Source organism: Plutella xylostella, chromosome 28 (assembly GCF_932276165.1).
Source record: "Plutella xylostella chromosome 28, ilPluXylo3.1, whole genome shotgun sequence".
Classification (NCBI taxonomy): Eukaryota; Metazoa; Arthropoda; class Insecta; order Lepidoptera; family Plutellidae; genus Plutella; species Plutella xylostella.
In genome coordinates, this window is record NC_064008.1 from 8,454,922 (window position 1) to 8,480,006 (window position 25,085).

Consider the following 25,085-nt stretch of genomic DNA (forward strand, 5'->3'; position numbering starts at 1 on the left):
GCCCTCATCAGATCCTCACGAGACCATGCCTCAACCAGCACCATGAGACTGTGTTTTTGAATCCTAACCTAATCTTCCTACGTATTGTCATCACTTAGATCCATTCACTATATTCCTGCTCCTCATCCCAGGGCCGTGGGGAGGCACGTCAGCTTTTTAAAGACATCAGCAGCAGACTAATAGAAGTCTCAAGGGACCCTAGGGCTGGCACTTACCTATCACAAAGGCTAAGCATCGCTATATAGCGGGGTAACGCGGCCAGCGTCTTGGGTACCCTACCCGACAGTGGCAGCGATCTGGCCAGCATCTTCTTTTTAGTTTAATTTTAATTTTATATTAGTGAGTTTTAGTTAGGCATTAATAATTATAATTTAATCAAGAAGTACCATGGACTTAACTAATAAAAAACATTATCATTTAATTTATTGAATATAGTATAAGAATTATGCTTCCTCAATTTCAAATCAAATTATGTTGGTGTCATAAAAGTTGAAAAAGTGCAATGACAACCAATGTGCAGTGATTTTGTGTCTGTACACAATAAGATCGCGAGCTGTCAGTGCCGCCTAAACCGACGTGACCCTTCTTTGGAGGCCACCGGCCGACTGAGTCAAACGTCGCTTGTGTTTATGATTTTATAACACAGAAAGCCGCCATAGATATTTGTATGAAGATTTGAGGGAAAAAAATTGCTCAAGTTTGGGATTAATTTACACAAAATAGGTGTGTGTTTATTAAAAAACAAGGTATTTAGCGCCTAGTCCAAGCATTTATCTTTATAATTTGATAAGAATCATATGAAAATTCTTGATAATTACGACACAGTTGTTACAATACGGGAGTGTGATTTACTGGTTTTTCGTAATTAATTTACAGCTATCCATAAGCATTTACTTAAATTCGAATGATTCAGCACCTAGCTAGACTCTTCGGCTACCTGTGTGATTTTTTTCAAGGCTGTAGAGCATCATTTACTACATAATTCTATGACAATGCCAACCCTCGATTGCCTATTGCCGACCCTTAATAAGGTTTATTTTCTGTACCCAGGTCCCTCTATCACAACAATCTATGCCGATGCTCCACATTTCATTCCACGCTCACAACATGCAGAGTCCTGAAACCTTCACGCCTCAATACAGGAACCTCGTCAACTCTATGCCCAGCTACTTCAACATAGCCAGTACTATGAGCTTTAGGTATAACTATCAGTTTTAAGAAAAGCGTCGACCCATCGGTATCATAATTATGTCGCACCAAACGGATTGTCATGAATGTATGGAGAATCAGCGTCGGCAATGAAGTGGACGCACTTGTGTGAATTTTTATACAAAGAATACTGAATGCGTCCGTTGCGTACGATGTCGATGTGTCTATTGGAGCGAGCTATAAGGTTGTGAGTTTTAGGTACCTACTTTTTTCAGTGTACTTTCAGAAGGCAGGACAATGTAACTAGCTACTTGGGACGTGTGTACTGATTAACATTCACCTCGAGAGCAAGTTTGAAATCGATAAATAGGTTTTCTAACTAGAGTTCTAATATATACATGCCTTCAGGAATTTCACTGGTAAAAATCTATTCTTTACCTATTCTTAATTAAATTTGTGATATTAGGTCCTACCTATGTAAGTATTGTGAATATTAAGCCTATATTTTATACGTACTAATGAAAGATACAAATAAAATGCAAAAAGATTTGAAAAAATTGTTTTATTTCATGACCAGTCTTTTGTTTTGTAATATCTAACGATATATCAACTTGATTTAGAGTTGAATAGTTAAAATATATAATATAAGATTTTATAAAAGATATATATTTTAAACATTCAACCTGAAATGATTTTTGTAAAATTATAAAACAAGAAAATAAAACTTACATCTAATATTTTGTACATTCATTTACAAATATTGGGGTTACATATTACGTAAAACACAACAATTAAAACGCATTTCATAAGTTTACTCGTCGAGTTGGTTTTATTTCGAGATCTTCACAAAATATAAAGATAGGGTACAGACAGTCTAACAGGTTTAACCGTAAAAATAATAAACACTTAAACTGTACTACACTTTATTCGTTAAAAGCTATCTAATAAGCTAGAAAAGTATGTAATTATAGCATAACTACATAAACATAACTAAGGATTCCCTTATGTATCTAGATATTAAATTTGCCGAGGAAAGTGGTGTTCAATTTTAGCTACAGATACACACACTTACATGTAGTTAACCTACACTATTGGACCTTGACAAATGAAAGCGGTGAATTATAATATTTATAATCGTTGTAGAAAGCTGGTGACATAATGTTTCTTATGTACTTGCATCATTACATTATAAACTTTTAGGCGATCTCCGGTAGATACGTTCTAAATTTATTAAATTTTATGACAAATATGAATATAAAGAAAAAATATATATTTTGGAACAGAAAATAATAATAGTAGGTACCTAATCATATTGATGTTACAGGATAAACAAAATTAAATGTAGGTACTTGATGATTAAATATGACAAAACTAACAAGAGAAAAATAATAAAAAAAACTATAGGTACTCGTATGGAACCTGATAGCATAATTTTTAAAGTCAGTTTTTTGTTGTCACTTTTTAAATTTTCCCAGATTTGTCTAATAAATTTAGCATCGATATCATAGGTCTAAAATCATAGCTATAAAGGTACGCATATACATCATATTATTTTGTACACAAATAGTAAGAAGATTAAATTTGATGCCAAAAAATACTATGATTTAGTTTCTTTTACCACTGATGTTGTATAATGAATGTATTACAGACACCATTTAGCTCCTATTTCTTTATGAGAGTTTGATACATTAGAAAATCATCTGGTTACTTACCGTACGTTCTAGTAAACAGAAAAGAATAAAAACTTAATTATATAACTAATTCTTGTAGTACATGTGAACATAAAGTATATTTGAGGACCTACATACATAAATCACTATAGTTAACTAATCTGTCAAGGCTAAGAACATGGATTTAGGTACATAATTAAACTGCACCGGTATTTCTATTACATAAACTAAAATAGTTACCGGACGTATACAATACCTATTGTAAATGTTGTATTTGGACTGTGTAATATATGTACTTATAAAGTAAACATTGTAGTGGCAGTATTCAAAGCTATCATTCTATTACAAATCTTGTTACAAGTCAAAACGGAGAAAAAGAAGTAAAAGTAGCTTATATTGATAGAACTATTTATTAAGTTAAAAGTAGAAGCGCTTACATTATTTTACGCAACCTATAAAATTCGCGTTAAGTTTTCACTGCTCGAACGGTTAAGGAAAACCTACACTAGGCCCTCAAATCTAAATAACTTTAAGACAGTGCAACTTACCGTTAAGTGTATGAGAGTAGTACATTAGAGCACAATGTTGGGCATAAGTGTGTATGTTATACACGTAGGTTTTATGATAAATATTTAACAAACCGTATATTTTATAAGCAATGTTGATAGATTGAATATTTTACGAACTTACAACTAACTTATGTTAGCAGCTAATTTCAGACCAGTTGTTTATCCAAGCAGATTATTATAAATAAATATACCTAACCTGTTTTATATAACAAACAATGGATACACCTATAAAGGTTTAGGGTTAGGTATAGTATGTACCTACTTTCTTATTTTAAACAATTGGTAATGATAAAAATGTGTGGTACCTAAATAAATTGATGAATGTTTTATTATAATGATGATGATTCATTATACACTAATTTATTTAAACCCTAAATACATGAAACTGCGAAATTTTACATGTTTTTTACTCAAAGACACACAGATTCTATGAATTTAAACATATAATTTGTTGAAAATAAAATATGACCGAAAACTATTTTTATTTTACAGATAAAGCGTAACTATATAAGCTTAATACTAAAACACATTAAATTTAAGGCTAATTACCTATGCAGTATATCTAAAACCAATTTTATCATGTACTTATTTCGATTTAAATTGTTTTGAACCCTGTTTTAGCAACTAATTAAAGAATAACTATTTGAGAATGCACCAATTTTTGTATCACTTAAAAACAGAAAAACCTGTGAGCAAAACTATAAAACATTTCAAATAAAAGGTACATTTTGTATCAGAACTGTAAACACATTAAACAACAGCACACATATTATTCATACATTTTTAAATGCTTTAAAGGATGAATTTTACATAAAATACACTTTTTAAAGTAACATTTATGTGTTCGGTGTCATATGTGCGAAATAAAAGTTTCAACCAGGTTACCTAATAATTTTCAGTGTAACATAGTAGTTAATGTAACAAAATCATTACTGAAAGTAACATAATATTTTCACTGTAACATTAAGGTAGTTACTGTATTTTACCATTAACAAGACTAAAACCACGTTTAATGGATGTTTAGAGCAAACACATATTTGTAAGGCGTGTGACACTCTTGACCACTCTTGACAGTGTTGTGTCTAAGTTTTGAAGCATATACATAATGAGACATAACGTAGCTATTCTCACAGGATGTTATTTTTAATGAAACACAATGTGTTCTAACATGTTCTCACAGTAACATGTACGCAATTCTAACACAATGTAACACAAAAAATATATTCTCAGCGTAACATTTAGGCAGTTATTTTAACGTGACGGTGAGACGGCTCGCAGCTACCATTTTATTGTTGAATTTCTTCCTGAAGCTTTCAGCTGCGACTGTAGTTTTGAACGTGATCCTTGCACTTCTCTCTTCTTTATCCAAACTTAAATTCTGGAACATCAATCCGGAATGGAGATAAGATTTTACCGTTATTTTACATCTAGCCTTATGGTACTATATTCTTAAAGTTGCATGTAGAATAAGTTAACAGTTGAGTTTACAATAAGAAAAATGTTAAGTAGCATCAGTCTACACATAAAACAGTACATGTATTAGACACTTAATAATAGTCAGTACGATTTCAGCTTATTGAATACAGAAGGTAACATACATTTATTTATAACATTGTTACAATTTTATGCATCCTGACTTTACCTATGTAGGAACTAGAATACAAATACATACATAGATAATTTTAGTGCATAGCTGCACTTAACACTTTTCCTATTGCAAAATGCAATCATAATAAAAATATTATAAGTATTTTGCTTTGGAACAGGCCGGGTTTGAACCCAGCCAGAGTAGGTACAACAATACATATAAGGGCATAGGTACGTAATGTACACATCTTCAAGGTTAAGATGTATGGTTTGTTATTAATTCATTTACCAATCAGAACAATAGTATGTGACATGCAGATTGTTATAACCATCTTCCTAAAAAGCTTCCTAAAAGCTTTACACAGCTTGCAAAGACATACTTTTAAAACAAATGTAAGTAGTCAATGCTATATGTCTATAAGTCATGCTTTATTATACATTAATCATAATATATTTTAACACATAATCTCACAGTTGGTTTCACATACTCATGTGTATATTCCATGGTAATGATGGGTTTTAATCCCATACATTATTATTATATTATTTACGGTATGGTTACAAAAACATTCCAACAGTAAAACTTACGACTATGATTCATACAATAAAAGTATTTATAAATATGAAACTGGATTAAAAATGGCTCTAAAATATACAAATAATACGTAAATTTTCAGGCACACTACAATAATATACACAGGAAATATACCTAGTGTGTACACTGTACAGTGATAAAAAATCACAATTATACCTCTTGGAGTAACTTGGGGTTTATAATATTATTAGAGGTGACTAAATATGCAATCACTCTATTATAAATACATACATAGATATGAATAAACATTACAATTATTAAAGATTCTAGATTTATAGAATATCACAGTTGTGTATCACAGAAATGCTAAGTTTTGATGCTCCAAATAGGCCATGTCCCACGTCTTCTGTCCCATATTTACAGATTCCTATTTCTGTATTTAAATCGTCAAAATAAATAGCTGCCCCATCAAAACCCTACGGTTTAATTTCAATTTATGCCAGTGAGACGTGTATTATCGCTAAGTAACATCTATAGACTACTTTTTATCCCTGACTTCCCAAGGAAATAAGGGGGATTAAAATTCATTAAAAAGCTAGTGCCGTGGTGGCGTGTGCCCTTGAATTCTTTTACCGTGATTTTACACTCACGGAAAACAAAGTAAAGAAACTTACAGATAAAATACCTATTTATATTCGAGATCATCGTCAACAGCCCGTAATCATCCACTACAGGACATAGGGCTCTCAAAAGCAGCGCCTCAACGCTCTGTCTATGCTTTCCATATTCATTACATTCTGTGTGGTCTAATAACCTCAATATCGCCGACACTATCATTCAAAAACTCCTTTCATTTTCAGTCGACGGTGAAAATTGAAACTTATAATGATTTCTGACCATACTCTTCTCTTGGTCTCTCTTTTCCGCGATATTTGACGACGTGACAACTTTTTTTAAAACTAGGCTCTATACCTACCATAATAGTAATCGTCATCATCAGCCTATATAGCAGCCTACTGCTGGACGAAGGCCTCTCCCAAGGCACGCTACTGGAAGCAATCTATAGCTTCCCGCAACCAATCATTACCAGCCACCTTTCGCAACTCGTCACCACCCCATCTAGCCGGAAGGAGTCCTACACTACGTTTACCTTGGTTCGTTTTATATTCTTCGACAGATACCGATATGTTTAAACCTATATCACGACCTATTCAAAGCACCAAAACCTCACCCTAGCCTAGATCACAAATCAGTTACCTGCACATCGCTGCCAGCCAGCGTCTTCAGCCTGGTATCGGTCATGCCATGCGGAAGGTTCACCACCACCGCTACCATCCCAACTTCTTCGCTGAGCAGTTTCTCTTCATCCACATCGGATTCAGACTCATATTCCACTTGGGGTTCTTCTTGCTTTTTGAGAACGATCCTTGATTTGTCCGTCCCGATGGCAGTGCGGACTGCCCGGCTGAATATCCCCGGGTTGGGCTTGGTCGGGTCCGTCTTGATCTCTATCCGGGAGAACACGGATTTGTCCGGTTTGTCCAGTTTGGTGGGAGTGGGCGCCTTGCGCTGGAGCACGACGCGACGGTTCAGGAACGGTTGCGGTTTCTTTGCGTCATCCAGTTTCTCCTCCTTTTCTGGCTGTTGGGGGGAAATATAAAAGATATTAGTGAAAAAATACGAAAACCTTTTCCTATGTGATTTCAAGGATACAAATAGCCTTTGTACATCATTATGTAAGTATCTCCACGCTTTCTATAAGTGTCCATTTTAAATATAGTTCAATAAAATAACAAGATATGAAAGAATCTTACCTCTTTCTGTTTATTCTCGTAGGTGATTCGCTGACGCATTTTCCAAGACAGTGTATCGGTGTCTTGTTTAGCCTGCAATACAAAATTTGATCATTATGTGAATAGGTGTTGAATGTTGATGAATGCTTAAAAACTCCTCCCTACATACTTGCACAACAAAGAAATAGATAAAATTGGTGACCCCGAACTGATGCAAGAATTAGATGAGGCTCCCATCTTCTTTTTATAACTTGTACGGCTCTATCCCATCCTTAAATCTTTCGTCGAATTAGTATGGAGAACTCAGTTAATAAATATAGTGATGGTTCAATTACCTTGGCCTGCTTCTTTTCCACATTTTCGTTGTTTTCAACGGGAGGCGAGGTTTTCTCAACCGCGACTTTTTTAGCAGGAGGTGATTTATCTGTGGACAATATCGTACATCAGGATGGTTTCTTACAAAAACGTGATATTGGTGGAATTTGCAGATAAATGTTTTTACCTAAACAAGAGGTATTCTTGTTGTTGTTATTTGTATTTGATAAACTGTAGGTAGAGATGCTCTATTGTCTTTCTGCACTTACTGACTAATTAGTGTCAATAAGTGCAGATATTAGGTACGGGACAGCTTCTAAGAAATTTGATGATAACAAAAAAATTATACACTTTGTCGCTGTATTTTCGAATCTATTCTATGCACCCAAAATTAAATTATAACTCTATATACGAGGGCTACACCGAAAAGATCGGGAATAGAATACTTAGGAATAAATTAGAGTGAAACCTTTTTGGTGTATCAAATGTAGTGTTTTTTCAAACATAATTCCATTTTCGAATTTTAAAAAAAGTAAAAAATAAAAGAGTATTGACCATTTGAATTTGACAAGTCGGTGTAAAAAATGGAGCTTACGCGGGAACATTTCCGTGCAATAATTTTTCACAACTTTCGTCGAGGTTTATCTCAAGGACAATGTCTCGCCGAGCTTGTTTCTATTTATAAACTTGAAGCACCAAGTAAAACGACTATATATCGTTGGTATTCTGAGTTTCGCCGTGGACGTTCCTCTCTTACCACAGTCCCTTCTACTGGTCGGCCAAAAACAGCGGTAACACAAGATAACATCGATGCTGTACGCCAGTTAATAAAAGAAGATAGACATGTGACATACGAGCAGATTCGGGCTTCTCTCAGCATTGGTATGACAGCCATTCAAACCATTTTACATGAAGAACTGGGTGTCAAGAAGTTAGTTTCGCGCTGGGTGCCCCACCGTTTGACCGAGGAACAAAAGTCGGCTCGTGTTAATTGGTGTCGATCTGCTCTGCAACGGTTCAATGGAGGCAGTTCAAATGCTGTCTACAATATCGTCTCTGGTGATGAATCGTGGATTTATTCATATGAGCCCGAAAGAAAACATCAATCGGCAGTTTGGGTCTTCGAAGATGAGGTCAAGCCAACAAAAGTTATTCGCTCACGCAGCGTGTCGAAAAAAATGGTCGCTTCGTTTGTATCGAAAACTGGCCATGTGGCTACGATTCCATTACAAGAACAAAGGACGGTTACTGCTGATTGGTACACAACAGTTTGTTTGCCGGAAGTCGTAAGAGAACTTCGTAAAACTAACCCGAATCGTCGTATAATCCTTCACCACGATAATGCAAGCTCTCATACCGCTCGCAAAACAAGAACGTTTTTAAATATGGAAAACGTGGAGTTGATGGACCATCCTCCGTATAGCTCTGATCTGAGCCCCAATGATTATTTTACATTCCCAAGAATTAAAGATATGCTACGTGGTCAACGGTTTAGCGGCCCAGAAGAGGCGGTCGAAGCTTACAAATCAGCTGTTTTGACAGTATCCACTTCAGACTGGAATTACTGTTTCAATGATTGGTTTAATCGAATGAAAAAGTGCATTGAATGTCACGGAGACTACTTTGAAAAACAATAAAAGTAAATAATATTATGATATCGCTGACAGTCTCGCTGTCGCACTCAGCCGCGCTGCTTGTGTACGTACGGTCACTTAAAGCTTTACGAAAACAACTTTAAAAAATGTTTACTTGTGCACGTTGCAATAATACTTGTAACGATGGTGCTAAGTGTAGTGACTGTAACCAGTTCCTGGACTTTCCCTGCTCTGGGATCACAGAGGCAGGGTATAGAAGGCTTGGGGACAGGCAAAAGACGTGGCGCTGCAACACTTGTAAAACGGCTGGGAGCTCACCACGCGCTGCATCTTCCAGCCAAATCACCGAGGTGCTCAATGAAATAAGAGCTTTTAGGAGTGACTTCCTGCTTATGAAGTCTGATGTCCAGGAGACCTCCGTCGGGATACAGGCGCTGAACACCAAGTGGTCAGAAATGGAAACCCGCTTCTCTGACATGGAGGACAGACTAATACAGGTTGAGGCTAAGTTATCTTCCATACCTAAACTTCAAAAACAACTGGATGTGGCGAATGACGAAATCAATACTTTAAAAAGTGAGAACAACAATCGAGACCAATATTCCAGGATGAATAATTTGGAGATCTCAGGTGTGCCATACTATAAGGGGGAAAATCTATTCTCAATTTTTAAAAGTATCTGCCTAAAAATCGGAATAGAAATGTCTGATTCCGACATTGATACGATTCATCGAGTTCGTAGGTTTGACTCCGGTACGACGGTCGGTGACAATTCTACGGGTACCCGTAACCGCGCGCCGGCGATCATTGTGCGCTTCACGCGGCGCATGCGCAAGGACGAGGTGCTGTCGGGCGTGCGCGCGCGCCGCGGCCTCTCCACCGCCGACCTGGGGCTGCCCGGCGCTCCCGCCAACCTGTACATCGGGGACCATCTCACGCCGACAAATAAACAGCTGTTAAAACAAGCTCGGGAACTTAAAGCGAGTCTTAATTATTCCTTCCTGTGGATTCGCGACTGTAAAATTCTTATGCGTAAAAATGATAAGTCTAGAATAGTGCGTATTGCTAATGAGGCCGATCTACTTAAGCTAAAATGACTTATCCTATTTATCTCTTACTTATTTGTAACGAACGATTTTAATAAGGTCATTAAACGTTAGTCAACACTATTTTTTGTGCACTTGTAATAATATTATGTACTTGTGTTATAATTCTACCGGTAAACAAGCCTGTCTTGCGTTAACGATGAATCTTATGGTTATTAGCGTAAAGTTGATAATTGATAAATCACTTTTCATTAAGCTATACTTGGTATTTCTTCTATGTAATATAAAATTCGAACTTAATGCATTACTTTTAAGGTGCAAATTAAACTATGTTAGTCATAAATATGAATTTAACTCTTACAGCTATTATTATTTGTTGGTATTTCGCTTGCTTGTTATTGTAACTTCGGATGAGTTGCTTGTTTGCTTACCTACCATACTGTTACTTCGCTTTCATATCTATCAGATACAAATAACTACACTTATTAAATGCAATTTTATGGTAGCATTGGATATTTTTTTTGTATGAGAGGCCAAATTCTGGGCAGGAACAATATACGTCTTTATTACCCATGAATAAAAAAGAATGAGTAATTCCAATAATTTAACTTTTTACTATCAGAATGTGCAAGGCATGCGAACCAAATCTGAAGCATTTTTGTCGAGTGTTTTGCTTACTGATTATGACGTAATATGCTTAACTGAATCTTGGCTAACAGCTGACTATAGCGATTCTGAATATTTCTTCAATAAGTATAATGTTTTTAGACGTGATAGGTCATCGGCCGGGGGCGGTGCGCGGCGCGGGGGGGGCACGGTGCTGGCGCTGCGCCGCGACCTGCGCGTGCGCCGCCGGGACGAGTGGTGCGCGCCGGACCTGGAGGAGCTGTGGCTGAGCGTGGACCTGGGCGCCGCCACAACCGCCGCCGCCCGCCCTACGCGCCCTAATTCCGCTTCCGCACATTCCTCTTTATTAACAAAACAGTTAAATATTGTATGCGCTTATTTTCCACATAGCAAAAATCATTTAATTTCTTTACAAAAATTCTTTGGTAACGTTTCAGACTTAATGCTTAAATACCCTGATGATCTGTTTCTTGTGGTTGGGGATTTCAATATCACTTATGCTTCGTGGATTCCGTCGGATGACACTAAAGAACTGTCTCTTATCACTAACAATAATAATTTAGCGATTACTTTAGCAGAATTTATGGGTTTTACTAATCTTAAGCAATATAACTCATGCAAAAATATCAATGGCCGGATTCTAGATCTAATATTGACTAATCTAAGTTGTGACTTAAAACAGTGTGAGGACCCTATAATACCTGAAAATGTTCATCATAAGTCGCTCGAATTCACTATCTCTCTTCCCTCTCTCACTTTTCTAAAGAATGCAAAGAAGAATAAGATGCTATATCACGCCACTGACTTTGAAAGTATAAAAACAGAAATTAAATCCATTAACTTGAATAGTCTGTCTAGTATGAACGTGGATCAAGCTGTCTCATATTTTTACTCGGTGCTTAATGCAGCCTTCCAAAAATATATTCCTGTGAAGAAGGTAAACTCTTCAAGTAACTTCTATCCTAGGTGGTACTCAGGGCCTCTCATTAAAGTCATTAAAGAAAAACGAAAATTTCATACAAGATGGAAACTATATAAAAATCCTTTGGATTATGATACTTTTAAAATGTTAAGAAATAGAGAAAAAAAAATGGAAAAACTTTGCTATAAATCATACGTAGAATTTGCTGAAGAAAACATAAATAAAAACCCTAAACTGTTTTGGAACTTCGTAAAATCTAAATTCCCCATAAATGACATCCCAGATGAAATGCATTATAACCATATATCTTCGTCTGACGGAGAAACTATATGTAACTTTTTCAACGATTATTTTCATTCAGTTTTTGAACCAGATAACAGTGGTCATGTTGACGAACTGAATGAAATTCCAACAGATTGTCCCATAGAAATATCTTCAGTAAATATAAGTACAGAGCTCGTTCGAAAACATTTAAAGTCTGTTGATCTAAGTAAAGGTCCTGGTCATGACTCAGTGCATCCAATTGTGTTATATAAATGTGCTGATGAGTTGGCTTCCCCTATAAAAACTATTTTTATAAAATCAATTGCAGAAGGTTCTTTTCCATTGATTTGGAAAAGAGCTATATAGTAACGCCTATACCAAAGGGGGGTGATAAACATAACGTTAAAGAGTATCGTCCCATTTCAAAGTTGTGCCTTATTGGTAAAATATTTGAAAAAATTGTGTCACACGAATTAATAAAAACCATATCACCACATATCTCACCAAACCAGCACGGATTCTTTCGAGGCCGAAGCGTAAATACTAATTTAATTACTTATACAGATTTTATCCTTAATGCTCTCGATGCTGGTTGCCAGGTGGATGCCGTGTATACCGATTTTTCTAAAGCTTTCGATAAAATAAATCATAAAATTCTTCTTAAAAAAATATTAAAGATCGGTATACACGGAAATCTGTTTCGGTGGATATCGTCTTATATTAGCAATAGGAGCCAAGCGGTATCGTTGAAAGGATATATTTCCAGGACTCTTACCATTGAATCGGGAGTCCCGCAGGGATCCCATTTGGGCCCATTCCTATTCAGTTTATTTATAAATGATATTGATAACTTTTTGCACAACTCACTTCATCTTTTGTATGCAGATGATACTAAAATTTATAAAGCTATACTTTCATTAGAAGACTGCAACCAATTACAATCTGATCTCGACTCTTTTCTAGACTACTGTAATCAAAACCATTTACATTTAAATCCCGACAAATGTTATTCAATTACCTTTTCACGTAAACATAATCCTATATTGTACGATTATCATTTTTCTGACAGAATATTAAAACGAGTTAACCAAATAAGGGATCTCGGCGTGACTCTCGATTCTAAATTACATTTTAATATTCACATTGACAACATTGTTCTAAGAGCATATAGGAGTCTTGGATTTATTCTTAGAGTATCAAAACCGTTCAATCGTGCTTCTACACTTATAACGCTGTATAACTCATACGTCAGAAGCATTTTGGAGTTTGCCAGCGTGGTATGGAATCCCCAGTACAGGATTCACATTGATAGATTAGAAAAAATACAAAACAAATTTTTAAAATCATTAGACTACCGATTAGGTAACTGGTTTCAAGACTACAAAATCTCAGCTGAGCGACACAATATAATTTCCCTTGAAATCAGACGATCTTACTTAGATTCAATTTTCTTATATAAATTAATAAACAACCATGTAGATTCAATTCCATTACTAAACAAAGTAGAATTTAAAGTACCACGAATCGCTTCTCGTACAAAATTTATCTTTTTTTCAAGCTGTTGCAGCACTAATTATGCAAAAAATACTTTTTTTAGACGAACTGCAGATAGTTACAACAAGCACCTCACAGATGTTGACATTTTTGATTTATCCTTAAGCCAATACAAAAAAGAAGTTTTAGAAAGATTTAAAAAAATGTGATAAGTTTCGTTAAACATAATACCTAATACATAATACATAATACCTAATTATATATTATTATAATATAGCTACCTATATTTACTAAATTTATTGTTAACCTTAAACTAAACTGTATTATTATTCTTTAAGTGTAAACGTAGCTATGTACCTAGTGTGAATTAATGTAATATTAGTGTATCTTTTTATGGAACTCCAGGTCTATTTACAAAAATGTTTGTTAAATTATTAGTAAGTGACTGTTTGTTTCCTGAATAAAATAAATAAATAAATAGATATCTTTGTACTTTTTTCTATTCCCGATCATTTCGGTATCGCCCTCGTACCTACCTTATTTTCAAGTAATTTATTAAATGAAAACAATGTAACAATGAGGTACAGCGCACGCTGAAGGGAGCATCCCAACACTTAAATTTGCAGATTCTTTGCAAGCAGTTACAAACTTTTACATTTTAATTATGTATAATCTATAATATCTCACCTCTCCTCGTCTTCTCATCCCTGTCCTCATTGAACACGATCCTCTGCTTGGGCGGGCGCACATCCTGGGCGCTGGGCTTGGGCGGCAGGCGGCTGCGCAGGTCGGTCTTGGGCTTGGGCGGGTCCGCTTGTCTGTTGGAAGAATGATAGAGAAAAGTTTAGTTTTTAAGTTTCAGGATGCTACTTTCTGGTCTACGTCCGTCAATACACTCATCTCAAACCTAAATCTAGTATCACACTTTCTTATTCTATGGAGTACCTCAAGGCAGTATTCTAGGCCCTACTCTTTTAATAATATAATCCTAACTTGCTGGCTCCCTTACTCCGTTCCTCATCGGAGTACCACAAGGCATTATTATATGCCCTACTCTTTTTCTCTTCTACATAAATGATCAGTACTAACTTGCTGGCTCCCTTGCTCCGCCCCACATCTTCATCATCAGACAGTATCCCATCTATATCTCCGAGGATCAGGTCCAGGTCGTCTATCTCCAGGTCTATTTCCGTAGTCACGAGCTCTAATAGCATATAACTATCTTACTTTGCTTGTCAGACTAATACTATGGAGTACCTCAAGGGAGTATTCTAAGCCCTACTCTTTTCCTCGTCTACATAAATGATCTATACTAACTTGCTGGCTCCCTTGCTCCGCCCCACATCTTCATCATCAGACAGGATCCCATCGATATCGCCCAGGATCAGATCCAGGTCGTCTATCTCCAGGTCTATGTCGGCGGCGCGGTCGACGGCGCGCGCCGAGGGGGGCGGGAGGGGGGGCGTCATGTTGCGTTCAGGGGACTTTTGTTGCGGCTGTGGGGATAAAGATTATGGTGTAATAAGCATTTAGTCACTCTTATGTACATTTATACATCTGTATGCTTAAAGGATGCGTGTTATCGCACAAACTGTAATACGACGGTTGTATCTTTTGATAGTTGTTTCCCTTATACTTCATTGTTTGTGAATTTGTATATAGGTACCTACAGTGATGCAAAAGTTGTACAGTACGCCAAAAGTGGGTGCCATATTTTAAACAACTTTTGTTCTGCGACGGTTAGGAAATTCGAAAAATTTCACTTTCCATACCACCGATTTGATTTATACTTTGGTCTACAGGCTAGAACATAACTACTACTTAGCTAAATAGTTATCTTTTATTCTATTATGATCAGCCGCTTTGTTTGCCAAATAAATAACAAAACTAACCTCCTTAACCGGACTAGCTTCTCTAGGCGGCGTAAGATCTTCATACGCGGGTCGCGGCGGCGACTTAACTCTTTCGGGAGACTTCGGAACAGTTCGTATAACTTCGGGCTTCCTGTCCTTGTCTGTCCGGAGCGGCTCGGGTTTTCTGTCCTTGTCTAGAGCTGCGTCGGTCGGTTTTGGGGGTTCTGAGTCGGGTTTTGTAGGCTCTTTCTCTAGGCGTTGTCTGTGGAAGAAAGAAAATTGTTATTATGACAAAATTTTGGATTTATTTTTTCATTTTTTGTATAAAGTTGTTAAAGAGGTGAAAGTTTTTTTAAATGTTTTACTCTCAAAATCAGTGTTTTGGTAAAGATGCATAACCCAAGACCTATTTAAAACCGACAAACCGCGCAATCTCTTAAATCTTCTATCTTGTTGTTTGTGATTAAGACGCATTATATTTTTTCCTCTTTCTGTCTTATTATAATTATGCATTGCATGCATTGTCTCTTTCTTTATTTTCTCTCTCTCACCTCTCCTGCAGTTGTTTCTGCAGTGTGACCGCGTGCTTCCGTCTCCGCACCTCCTTGGCTCTCAGCACTCTCAATACTCAATCTTTTATTGCATCCATAAGTTATTTTAACAGGTGTTCAATACATCGTTCTCTCTCGAAGGCTCTCTTTTCACGCACGCGACGACGGTATTACTATAGTTTAGTTGAAGTCACCTCCAGTAGATGTATGGTAAAAAGACCAACGACACTGCAGAGTATCTTAGGATAACGTTGCAGACAAAGCAAAGTGGTGAGTGTAGACTTCTGTCTACACTTCCTTGTCTTCTGATAAGGAAGGCACACCCTCCTACCATACAGGATACATAGCACGGGGCGCAAGACACGCACGCCAAGACACCACAAAAGCTTTGCGTCGCGCTCGCTCAAATCGCGCGGCTTCGCTAACGTCACGACTTGCACCCCGTGCTAGTGCTTCTGAAAGAGAGAGAGAGAGAGAGAGAAAGAGAGAGAGAGAGACATAAAGAGTAGTAGTTACCTCTCCTGCAGTTGTTTCTGCAGTGTGACGGCGTTCTTCCGTCTCCGCACCTCCTTGGCTCTTAAGACTCTTTCTCGAAGGCTCTCTTGCTCACGCACGCGACGACGGTATTCTGATTCCTGGGGACAAATACATTATTAAATTGTATAATCAATTCGTATGAGAATTGGGACAAAAGGATAATGCATTGTCATCATTGGTTTAGGCAATTGGACATTGGAATGCCCGAAAGTTAAAAGATTGCGTAGTGATAATACTGAATGACAATTAATTTATTAACATGAATTTATTTACACCGCATGTGTAAATAAATTAACTGTTTTATAAAGAGTATAAGGGTATAGCAAGCTGACAAAGACAAAGGGACAACTCAGGCGGTAACACCAACAAAGTTACTATGGAGAAAACAAAACTTTGTTGGTCACATTTCTGTACCTCAGAGGTAAACAGTAATAAGTGCAATTTTTTTACTGTATTAAGATGGTGAGAATGAGTTCTATCGCATTAGTGTAAAAAAAGAAACAAAAAAAAGTGGACTTATTACTGTTTACCTCTGAGGTACAGATTTTATTTTCCTATTAATAATTTACTCCAATATCCTGAAGTTGTTCTAAATAACCCCTCCCAGCTTTTAGTACCTATATATTTTTTAACACCCTGTATAACGCACCAATATCACGTGGTCACTGTATATTACCTCATCGGGCGGGTTATTGTGTCGCGGCGGCGGCGAGCGGCGGCGCGGCGGCGACGGCGAGCGACGCGGGGGCGACGGGGTTCGCATACTGTTGATAACAAACAATAGTCAAATTCAATTATTTGTGGTTTTTATACAGTTGAAGATAAAATAGGATAAAATCACACGAAATATTTATATCTGCGAGCGTGACATGAACGAAAAAAAAGTTTTCCGTCGCACTCGCTCTGGAAACCGCTCAATGTGAGTGATCGTGACAGATTTTTTTGTCACATCTTGGAGTCGCGTCGCATCTTGCGGCCTATGCTAGGTCTTCTGGTGAAGTTTCAAATGCTAAGGACCGAAATCGCAACAAAAAACAGCTGTCTTACCCCGTGGCCACAGCCAATTGCGGCGCGGCGTGCGGCGCGGCGAGCGGCGCGGCTAGCGGTGAGCGCCGAAAACAAACGCTAGACAACGTACGAAGTATGCCACAGCTAGCCGCGGCGCGAAATGCGGCGCGGCTAGCGGCGCGGGTTGACTGGCGCGGTGCGCGGCGGCGGCGGGCGGCGCGGTGTGCGAGCGAAACAAATGTACTAGAGAGTATCGAGGCGGCCACAGCTCAAAGCGGCGCGCGCGGCGGCATCAAGTGGACGGACTAGCCAACGCGCTAACGCCGCCGCGGTCGCAACTGGTCGAGCTGTGGCATACCACCGCAATCCGCACCGCCCGCCGCCCCTCACGCCGCACCTCATCCCGCACCGCTGAAAGCTGTGGCCACGGCCTTACATCTCGTTCGCTATCTCTATGTAACAACGGGTAGGTCACTGATAAAACTCCCCCCTCCGCTACTCACCGTCTCCTCAGGCCGGCTCTGTTGGCGTTGATGAAACGCCTCCTGTCTCCGGAGCAAGTCGTCGTCTCGGGTGGACGCGAGCTCGTTCGCTATCTCTATGTAACAACGGGTAGGTCACTGATAAAACTCCCCCCTCCGCTACTCACCGTCTCCTCAGGCCGGCTCTGTTGGCGTTGATGAACGCCTCCTGTCTCCGGAGCAAGTCGTCGTCTCGGGTGGACGCGAGCTCGTTCGCTATCTCTATGTAACAACGGGTAGGTCACTGATAAAACTCCCCCCTCCGCTACTCACCGTCTCCTCAGGCCGGCTCTGTTGGCGTTGATGAACGCCTCCTGTCTCCGGAGCAAGTCGTCGTCTCGGGTGGACGCGAGCTCGTTCGCTATCTCTATGTAACAACGGGTAGGTCACTGATAAAACTCCCCCCTCCGCTACTCACCGTCTCCTCAGGCCGGCTCTGTTGGCGTTGATGAACGCCTCCTGTCTCCGGAGCAAGTCGTCGTCTCGGGTGGACGCGAGCTCGTTCGCTATCTCTATGTAACAACGGGTAGGTCACTGATAAAACTCCCCCCTCCGCTACTCACCGTCTCCTCAGGCCGGCTCTGTTGGCGTTGATGAACGCCTCCTGTCTCCGGAGCAAGTCGTCGTCTCGGGTGGACGCGAGCTCGTTCGCTATCTCTATGGTCGTGTTCTCTATGAATCTGTTGGGGGAAAGAGGATTTTGTTAGAAGACTATTGAGTTTCATATTCATGGGCTAGATATAATATAATATAGATATAATATACTAGATATGATTAATATAAGTAGCTATAAAAATACCGGCCAAGAGCATGTCAGACACGCACATGAAAGGGTTCCGTAGTCATAAGATGGGCCGACAGCTTGACACAAAAAAAAAACGAGAACTAGCCAGGACAGACAGACGGACAGATATGACGAAACTATAAGGGTTCCTAGTAGACTACGGAACCCAAAAAAAGTTGCCGCCTTTGCGTTGCGTGATCTATGTCTAGGGGTGAATTTAATCATTAATATTATCTAATAAAATAACATACCTCTGTGGAGATTTCCTCTGGGCGCGGGCGGCGGCGCGCGCAAGAGCATTCCTTTGCTCTGCAATAAATCGCTCGGCCGCGTCGTCTATGTCTTTTACAGGACCTGTTGGGCAGAATTAGATATGTTACATATGTTGTACAGGGTGTTAAGAAAGGGTAAGCCGAAATAGACCATTATTATACAGGATGTTCAAATAAGAGTAAGCCGAAAGGGGGTGACGCAATTATTCGTGAATTTTCGAACGTCGTAGAACACAGAATGACCATGAATGAGTCACACCCATTCGGCTGTAGGCAAACATTTTTAAACCCCCTGTATACTTTTTCATATAATTTATTGGTATTAAAATAAAAGTACCTAAATACCGACTACTGCAAGATCGTGCTCGAAAATGATTAATTACGAAAACTATCGGAGTGGCTGTAAAGTTAGGTATAGGCGTTAGGTATATAAATGTTTAGCGACAAAATAGGTTAATATTTTTTTCTAAAGCATTTACATACAATAGATACATGGAGCAAAGTGTTATTTACATATTTATTGTTATAATCATAATTAAATTATATCGGTAGGTCTAGATAGGTGTGGCATTAAACGTGGCTAAAATGCGTACAAAAAATAGTGTTTAAGAAAGATTTACAAAAAGTTAAAGAAGAATTACAAAAAGCTCTAAGTAATACTCCAAATTGCGTTCAAAAATTGCAAGAATTATCTACAAATAGTTGCATACTAGGAAGGTCACACCATGCATTTGTTAAACTCAACTACAAAACTGTATTAGTTGGTCAAAATTACCGAATTTGTTCTCCAAAGTGGGATCTATCGGTGGAGACTTCGGAATTCTGGTCGGAATGTAGGTTAGACCTACGGAGTATGGGAAATTATGCTTCATTATAAGAGTTACTTAGTTATAATAATTTTATAGTGAGAATTTACTTGATACTTAGTACTATAGGGTGACCTTGGTTCACAGCTGCCGGCCGTGCACTTGCCATAGTTTTAGTTTTTAGTTTTTAGTTTTTATTTATAGTCAGTGGCATCATAAAGGGAAGCGGCTGAAAATCAGCGCGGTAGTAGGTAACATATTATCTTCTACCGCCTTAGCTGAGCCGCCGTCCGTTTCGGTGCCAGACAACGCACACATATCCTCTCATTTATTTCTTTTGTTTAGTCATAAGGTCTTTGTGTTCATTTATTACTGTTTTTCATTATGTTTTCTTTTTTTTTTTTCTGTGTGTGTGCGATGGCACGGAATAAACGTTTTTATTATTATTATTATTATTATTATAGTAGTAGCCAAAATCTGAAAGTAATGATGAATGGATAACTTTGGAAAGGCACTTCTAAAGATCGCATTCTTCTTGCTAGCATGTCGATGGCAAACTACTAGATCTAGATTAGTGTTTGTCACCGTCGTGGTGAAAGCATTGTCCAGTCAGATTAGCTCAGTTACTGATTGCCCAGATTTATAAGGTACAGTTGATACATCACCCATAGAAACTAAACAAATAAACAAAATCCAATCCTACCTTCAACTGGTGGTTGGAAGTTCCCCTTAAAATGGGGGTTAATCAGTACTTTCTTCCCAGCCAGCCCTCCAGGGGGCAAATTATTTGGCAATTGCACCGGCAACATTCTGACCTCCGGTTCTCTGCCTGGCAACGGCAACATTTTGCCCGGAAACTCATCCATTTTCGGACCCATAGGGTTAGGAGGTAGCGGCTGTCTTATCGTCACTTGAGGCATGTGGTGGTTATTTGGCCCAATCTCTCTCATATTCGGACCAAAAGGTCTGTTGAACTGTGGTCGAAATTGGTATGGCATCGGTCGAATGTTTGGTCCAAAGTTGGGCTGGTTGAAACGTTGGTTTGGCGGGAACATTGGTCGTTCGGGGCGGTATTGCGGGTGGGGCAAGTTCGGCCTTTCTTGGGGCATTTGCGGCCGTGGGGGCATTTGTGGCCTCGGGGGCATTTGCGGCCTCGGGGGCATTTCCGGTGCAATTTGCGGCGGTTCTTGCTGCATCTGCTGCGGAGGGGGGAATGATTGGCGCGGGTTGAAGTTGCCCTGGAACAAAAAATACATACTGTTGCAATAAGGGCAATGCACGTTTTTCGCTGTGCTTAGCGACTGTGATTTAGTATTTGTATACGTATGTGGCTGCGCCCGACATATTATCTGCTCCTAGACTATTAATTCCAGTCAAGTTAATGACATAAACTCAAAGGAAACTCAAAATTAACTAGTATAGTTGCAGTTTCGTTGCGGTTGCGTTTCACCATGTGTGCTGGGCTGGGCCTAACACCTCACGCTCTGATATTATAGTTAAGTTGTTAAATATAAAATAGCCAAACAGAAAATAGTTAACAGAGAAATAGACATACATTCCTTAGTAAACAGTCAGTCATAGTTGATAAAGAAAGGCAAGCAAGCAACAGCTCTACCCTCACTCCCTGCCTTTGGTGATCTCACAGAAGTCTTTTCATTCTTGACCCCTCATCCTCAACCAGAATATTACATAATCAATCCCGCACAGTAATAACTCCACCCTACTTTACTTACCCTGGGCACGTTATTCCGTCGGTACGGGTGCTGCTGGTGATGCCTCGCGTTGTATTGCGGGTTGCGCCACGACGTACGACCACGGCCCGGGGCTCCGCTAGGGACGTAGACTTTGTCTGTAATGGAGGTAATAATAATAGATAGATAGATAGATAGAATATTCTTTATTTCTACACAAGAATAGATTATATACAAAGCTTAAATACAAACCCATAGGTACAAAAAAGGCGGTCTTATCACTGAAAGCGATTTTTTCAAGACAACCTTTGGGTGGAAGATAAGATAAGATAAGATATTCTTTATTTGCACACAAAATATGGACAACAATACAAAACTTAATCTAACACATATGTACAAATGGCGGTCTTATCGCTAAAAGCGATTTCTTCCAGACAACCTTTGGGTGGAAGGATATTTAGATGTAAAGGGTAAAGTGTAGCAGGAATAAAGAATATACCATAAATATTTAATATACCAAAACATACTACCTACAATATATTTACATAAATAATTTATATACCTAGCATCATAATATTGAGATATGTAATACAACTGTCTTCGCAATGTGGAAGTTTTCAGTTTTTGGGGCACAATTCAAATAAATCATGTATGAATCGCTGATTTGGTCACCTTGGTGAAAGGGTTAGCTAGTCAGAATAGCATCAGTTGCTGGCGACTCAGGGTTAGTTTATCGTCGACACGCTAAGAGGAACTTACCGAGTGTATCGGGTATGTCTCTGACTTGCGGCGTCCGCTGGTTGGGAGGCCGCTCTGACGGGAACCGCTCGCGAGGAGGGCCCACTTCACCGTCTGTGGAATCATTATTATATTGAGTATTAATCCTAAAGAAACAGTAGTTTTTGTAGCTAATTCGGGTAAGCACCCACTTCTCACAACAGATATCTCACTAATATTATAAAAGCGAAAGTTTTGATGAAGGTAGCTGACACCCTGGATTAACACATAGGCTATGTTTTATCGCGAATTCCCACGGGAATACTGTATAAGGTGCAGTGAAGTTCGCGGCAACGGCTAGTAGAGTTTAAATGCACAATGTTTAAACACAATATTTACAAATGACTTCTTTGGAAGTTATGTACAATGTATGTATACAAGCTATACATATACTATGGTGAACAAGAACATTGTGAGGAAAAATGCACCTCTAGATGTGTGAAACAGTGAATCAGCTTATTGGCCAAGCTTAGAAAGGCAGTTTAGACCTTATGACCTTACCATATGAATCAAGATTCATGGATTAACACAGATGCAGGTACTTCCACCCCAGTATAGTATAATAATAATTATAATAGTTGTAATCAGTACTCACTGTTAACTGGTGGTAAATGCATTTCTGATGGCACAATCTGAGGAGATTCCATTGGAGCTGCTGGCTGTAAAAAGGCAAATTACAATAAACATTAGTATTTGTAAGTAATAGACTGAGAGCTAATCAAAATTCAATGATAGTTGCTATATTTAGTAATTGAGGTTTTACATTAATCTTTGAAATCCACCAAACAATATACTTACAGTTTAGTATGAACATTTCTCTAAAAGTTCACATGAAACAGTTACTATAGCATTGAAGCATCACTCAATTTGTAATAGTAAAGTATACCAAACTCACAACAAAAACCACAGAACATAAATTCCAACTCACAATAGCAGGCGGCACAACGGCATTCTCCACCTCATATCTGGTTGGTTCGTATGGGGCATACGTGGAATGTTCTGGTAGCGGAGTGGTGATCGGTGGAGCCGCCGGGATGTTCGGCACTTCTACTGTGATGTTGGGGACTACACACTCTGTGTCCGCTGCTATGTATGGCTCTGGCTGTAGAGGAAGAAAATTTGGGACTCTTGAGTGCTTAGTTCATATAAAGCTTAGTCTTCAGGACAAATGGTAGACATGAACACTATTTGGGGAATTTAAAACTTTCATGATGCAAAGGAGCATTTAGGAAAATTTTGCTGCTAGCTTGATCTGACATAATATATTGTAAATATTATGAAATTCACAACAACCAAAGTGAAAGAAATCCAGACAGATAACCAGAAATTGATACTTCAGCTCACAAACTCCTTCTGAATGAGTAATTTTCATCCTAGTAGGCCACAAGGCTAGGCGTGTGTACTAAACAACATTGAATAACTTGAATAAGCAATGACTTAAAACAATTGAATCTTGCTCAAATCTGTACACATTTCTCTCAATAAATGCTCCAGCTAGTCTAAGAAGCTACAATCTTCGTGTCTCTTACCTGGCTCCCATAGTCAATGCCGGAATAGTCGTTCCCAACCATTTGTGCAGGTTCTCCATAGGCCACCCCGACGGAAGGTGGAACATTCTGGCTCGCGCCGCCGTCGTAGTCATCAGCCAATAGCTGCTCTTCTTCCTCATTGCCGAGGTTGTAGTCCGCAAGGCTCTGGTCACCCAAATCATCGCCTAGCAAGTCGTCACTGCCGAGAAAATCACTTTGGTTTACAAATGCAAAACCACGCTTTGGTGACCGAGATTTGCGTTGTCATTTATCGGGAAATTTAAAAGCGTCAGGTTGGAAATAAAACTGTGAATCGATAATGTGGAAGTTTGGTTTACTGTTTTACATTAGTTTAGCGAGTTTTAAGCCAAATAAACTGAAATAATATCGAAAAATAACAAAATACTAACTTGTCCGACATGTTGACATGAAATGTTTTACTTTTTTAATTGTCTATGACAGTTATATTTTTTCTTGCTTGCAGACAACAAAAACTGACCATACTCTGTGGTTCGAACAAAGTACTTATTCCGAGATAAACTTGTTTTGGTCGAACAAAATAGAATACAATCTTTTTTTTACTTTCATTGTGTCAATTTGTGTCGATAGGTAATATATAAAACTATTGGGTCTGATGAGTTTTAGCAGGCTCTCTACTCCTAGGATATCTACTCGCCAGTCGCTACCTCTTTCTCTTTCGTCACTACTGCTACATTATTATTTTGAGATTCAGGTGAAAATCTGGTGATGGTGTCTCTCTAACGTTGTTCTGATACGCTCTCGTATATTGTATTATGATTAGATTATCCACCATTTAGCTAGTCTTACCGGTCTATAGTTATTATTATCTAAACTTTCACATATTCAACAAACCACAAGGCAAGCTGGTATCATCATCAGCCGCCTGTGTTCATCAGTTATCACCACTACGCACAGTACTTACCTACTTGTCAAAGGAGCGCCACAACACTCTATTCTCGGCGGCCCTTTACACTGGCTATTCTAAGTTCGTCGGTCCAGCTGGTGTCTATACTACTGTTAGAGGCGTTAGAAATTAAATAGACGACAGGTTTGTAAAAAAGTTTATTAAAATAGTCTTACAATTACTGTACAGTGCCACAAACTTATCTGTTCCGGTGAGAGCGAACTGAATTGATCCATATCTCATTACTTACTTATGAATTGTATAT

At 38.6% G+C, this 25,085-nt stretch overlaps 2 protein-coding genes across 3 annotated transcripts in view; one reads left to right on the forward strand and one right to left on the reverse strand.

Moving 5' to 3' along the window:
* LOC105390167 (endoplasmic reticulum metallopeptidase 1-like) overlaps nucleotides 1-1,252 on the forward strand; it is a 31,429-nt gene extending 30,177 nt beyond the window's left edge. Inside the window, exon 20 of the mRNA XM_048631298.1 lies at nucleotides 1,051-1,252. Coding sequence (XP_048487255.1) covers nucleotides 1,051-1,218 — 168 coding nt within the window. The 3' untranslated portion in view covers nucleotides 1,219-1,252. The remainder of the gene's footprint in view (nucleotides 1-1,050) is intronic.
* Nucleotides 1,253-4,558: 3,306 nt separating this feature from the next.
* Nucleotides 4,559-24,357, reverse strand: LOC105390168 (bromodomain-containing protein 4). Of its 2 annotated transcripts, XM_048631304.1 has the most exons (19): nucleotides 24,306-24,357; nucleotides 23,896-24,094; nucleotides 23,295-23,468; nucleotides 22,962-23,025; nucleotides 22,349-22,441; nucleotides 21,632-21,747; nucleotides 20,602-21,136; nucleotides 19,868-19,936; nucleotides 19,072-19,174; nucleotides 18,600-18,716; nucleotides 17,184-17,271; nucleotides 16,487-16,605; nucleotides 15,459-15,681; nucleotides 14,884-15,062; nucleotides 14,254-14,384; nucleotides 7,639-7,727; nucleotides 7,325-7,396; nucleotides 6,768-7,151; nucleotides 4,559-4,766 (listed from the first exon to the last, which is right to left on the reverse strand). In XM_048631304.1, exons 1-19 carry the CDS (start codon nucleotides 24,314-24,316, stop codon nucleotides 4,635-4,637), a joined length of 2,898 nt encoding a protein of 965 aa, XP_048487261.1. In that variant the 5' UTR covers nucleotides 24,317-24,357; the 3' UTR covers nucleotides 4,559-4,634. The 2 variants fall into 2 exon arrangements, with proteins under 2 accessions (XP_048487261.1, XP_048487262.1); XM_048631305.1 differs by lacking the exon at nucleotides 19,868-19,936.
* Between the last annotated feature and the right edge of the window lie 728 nt (nucleotides 24,358-25,085).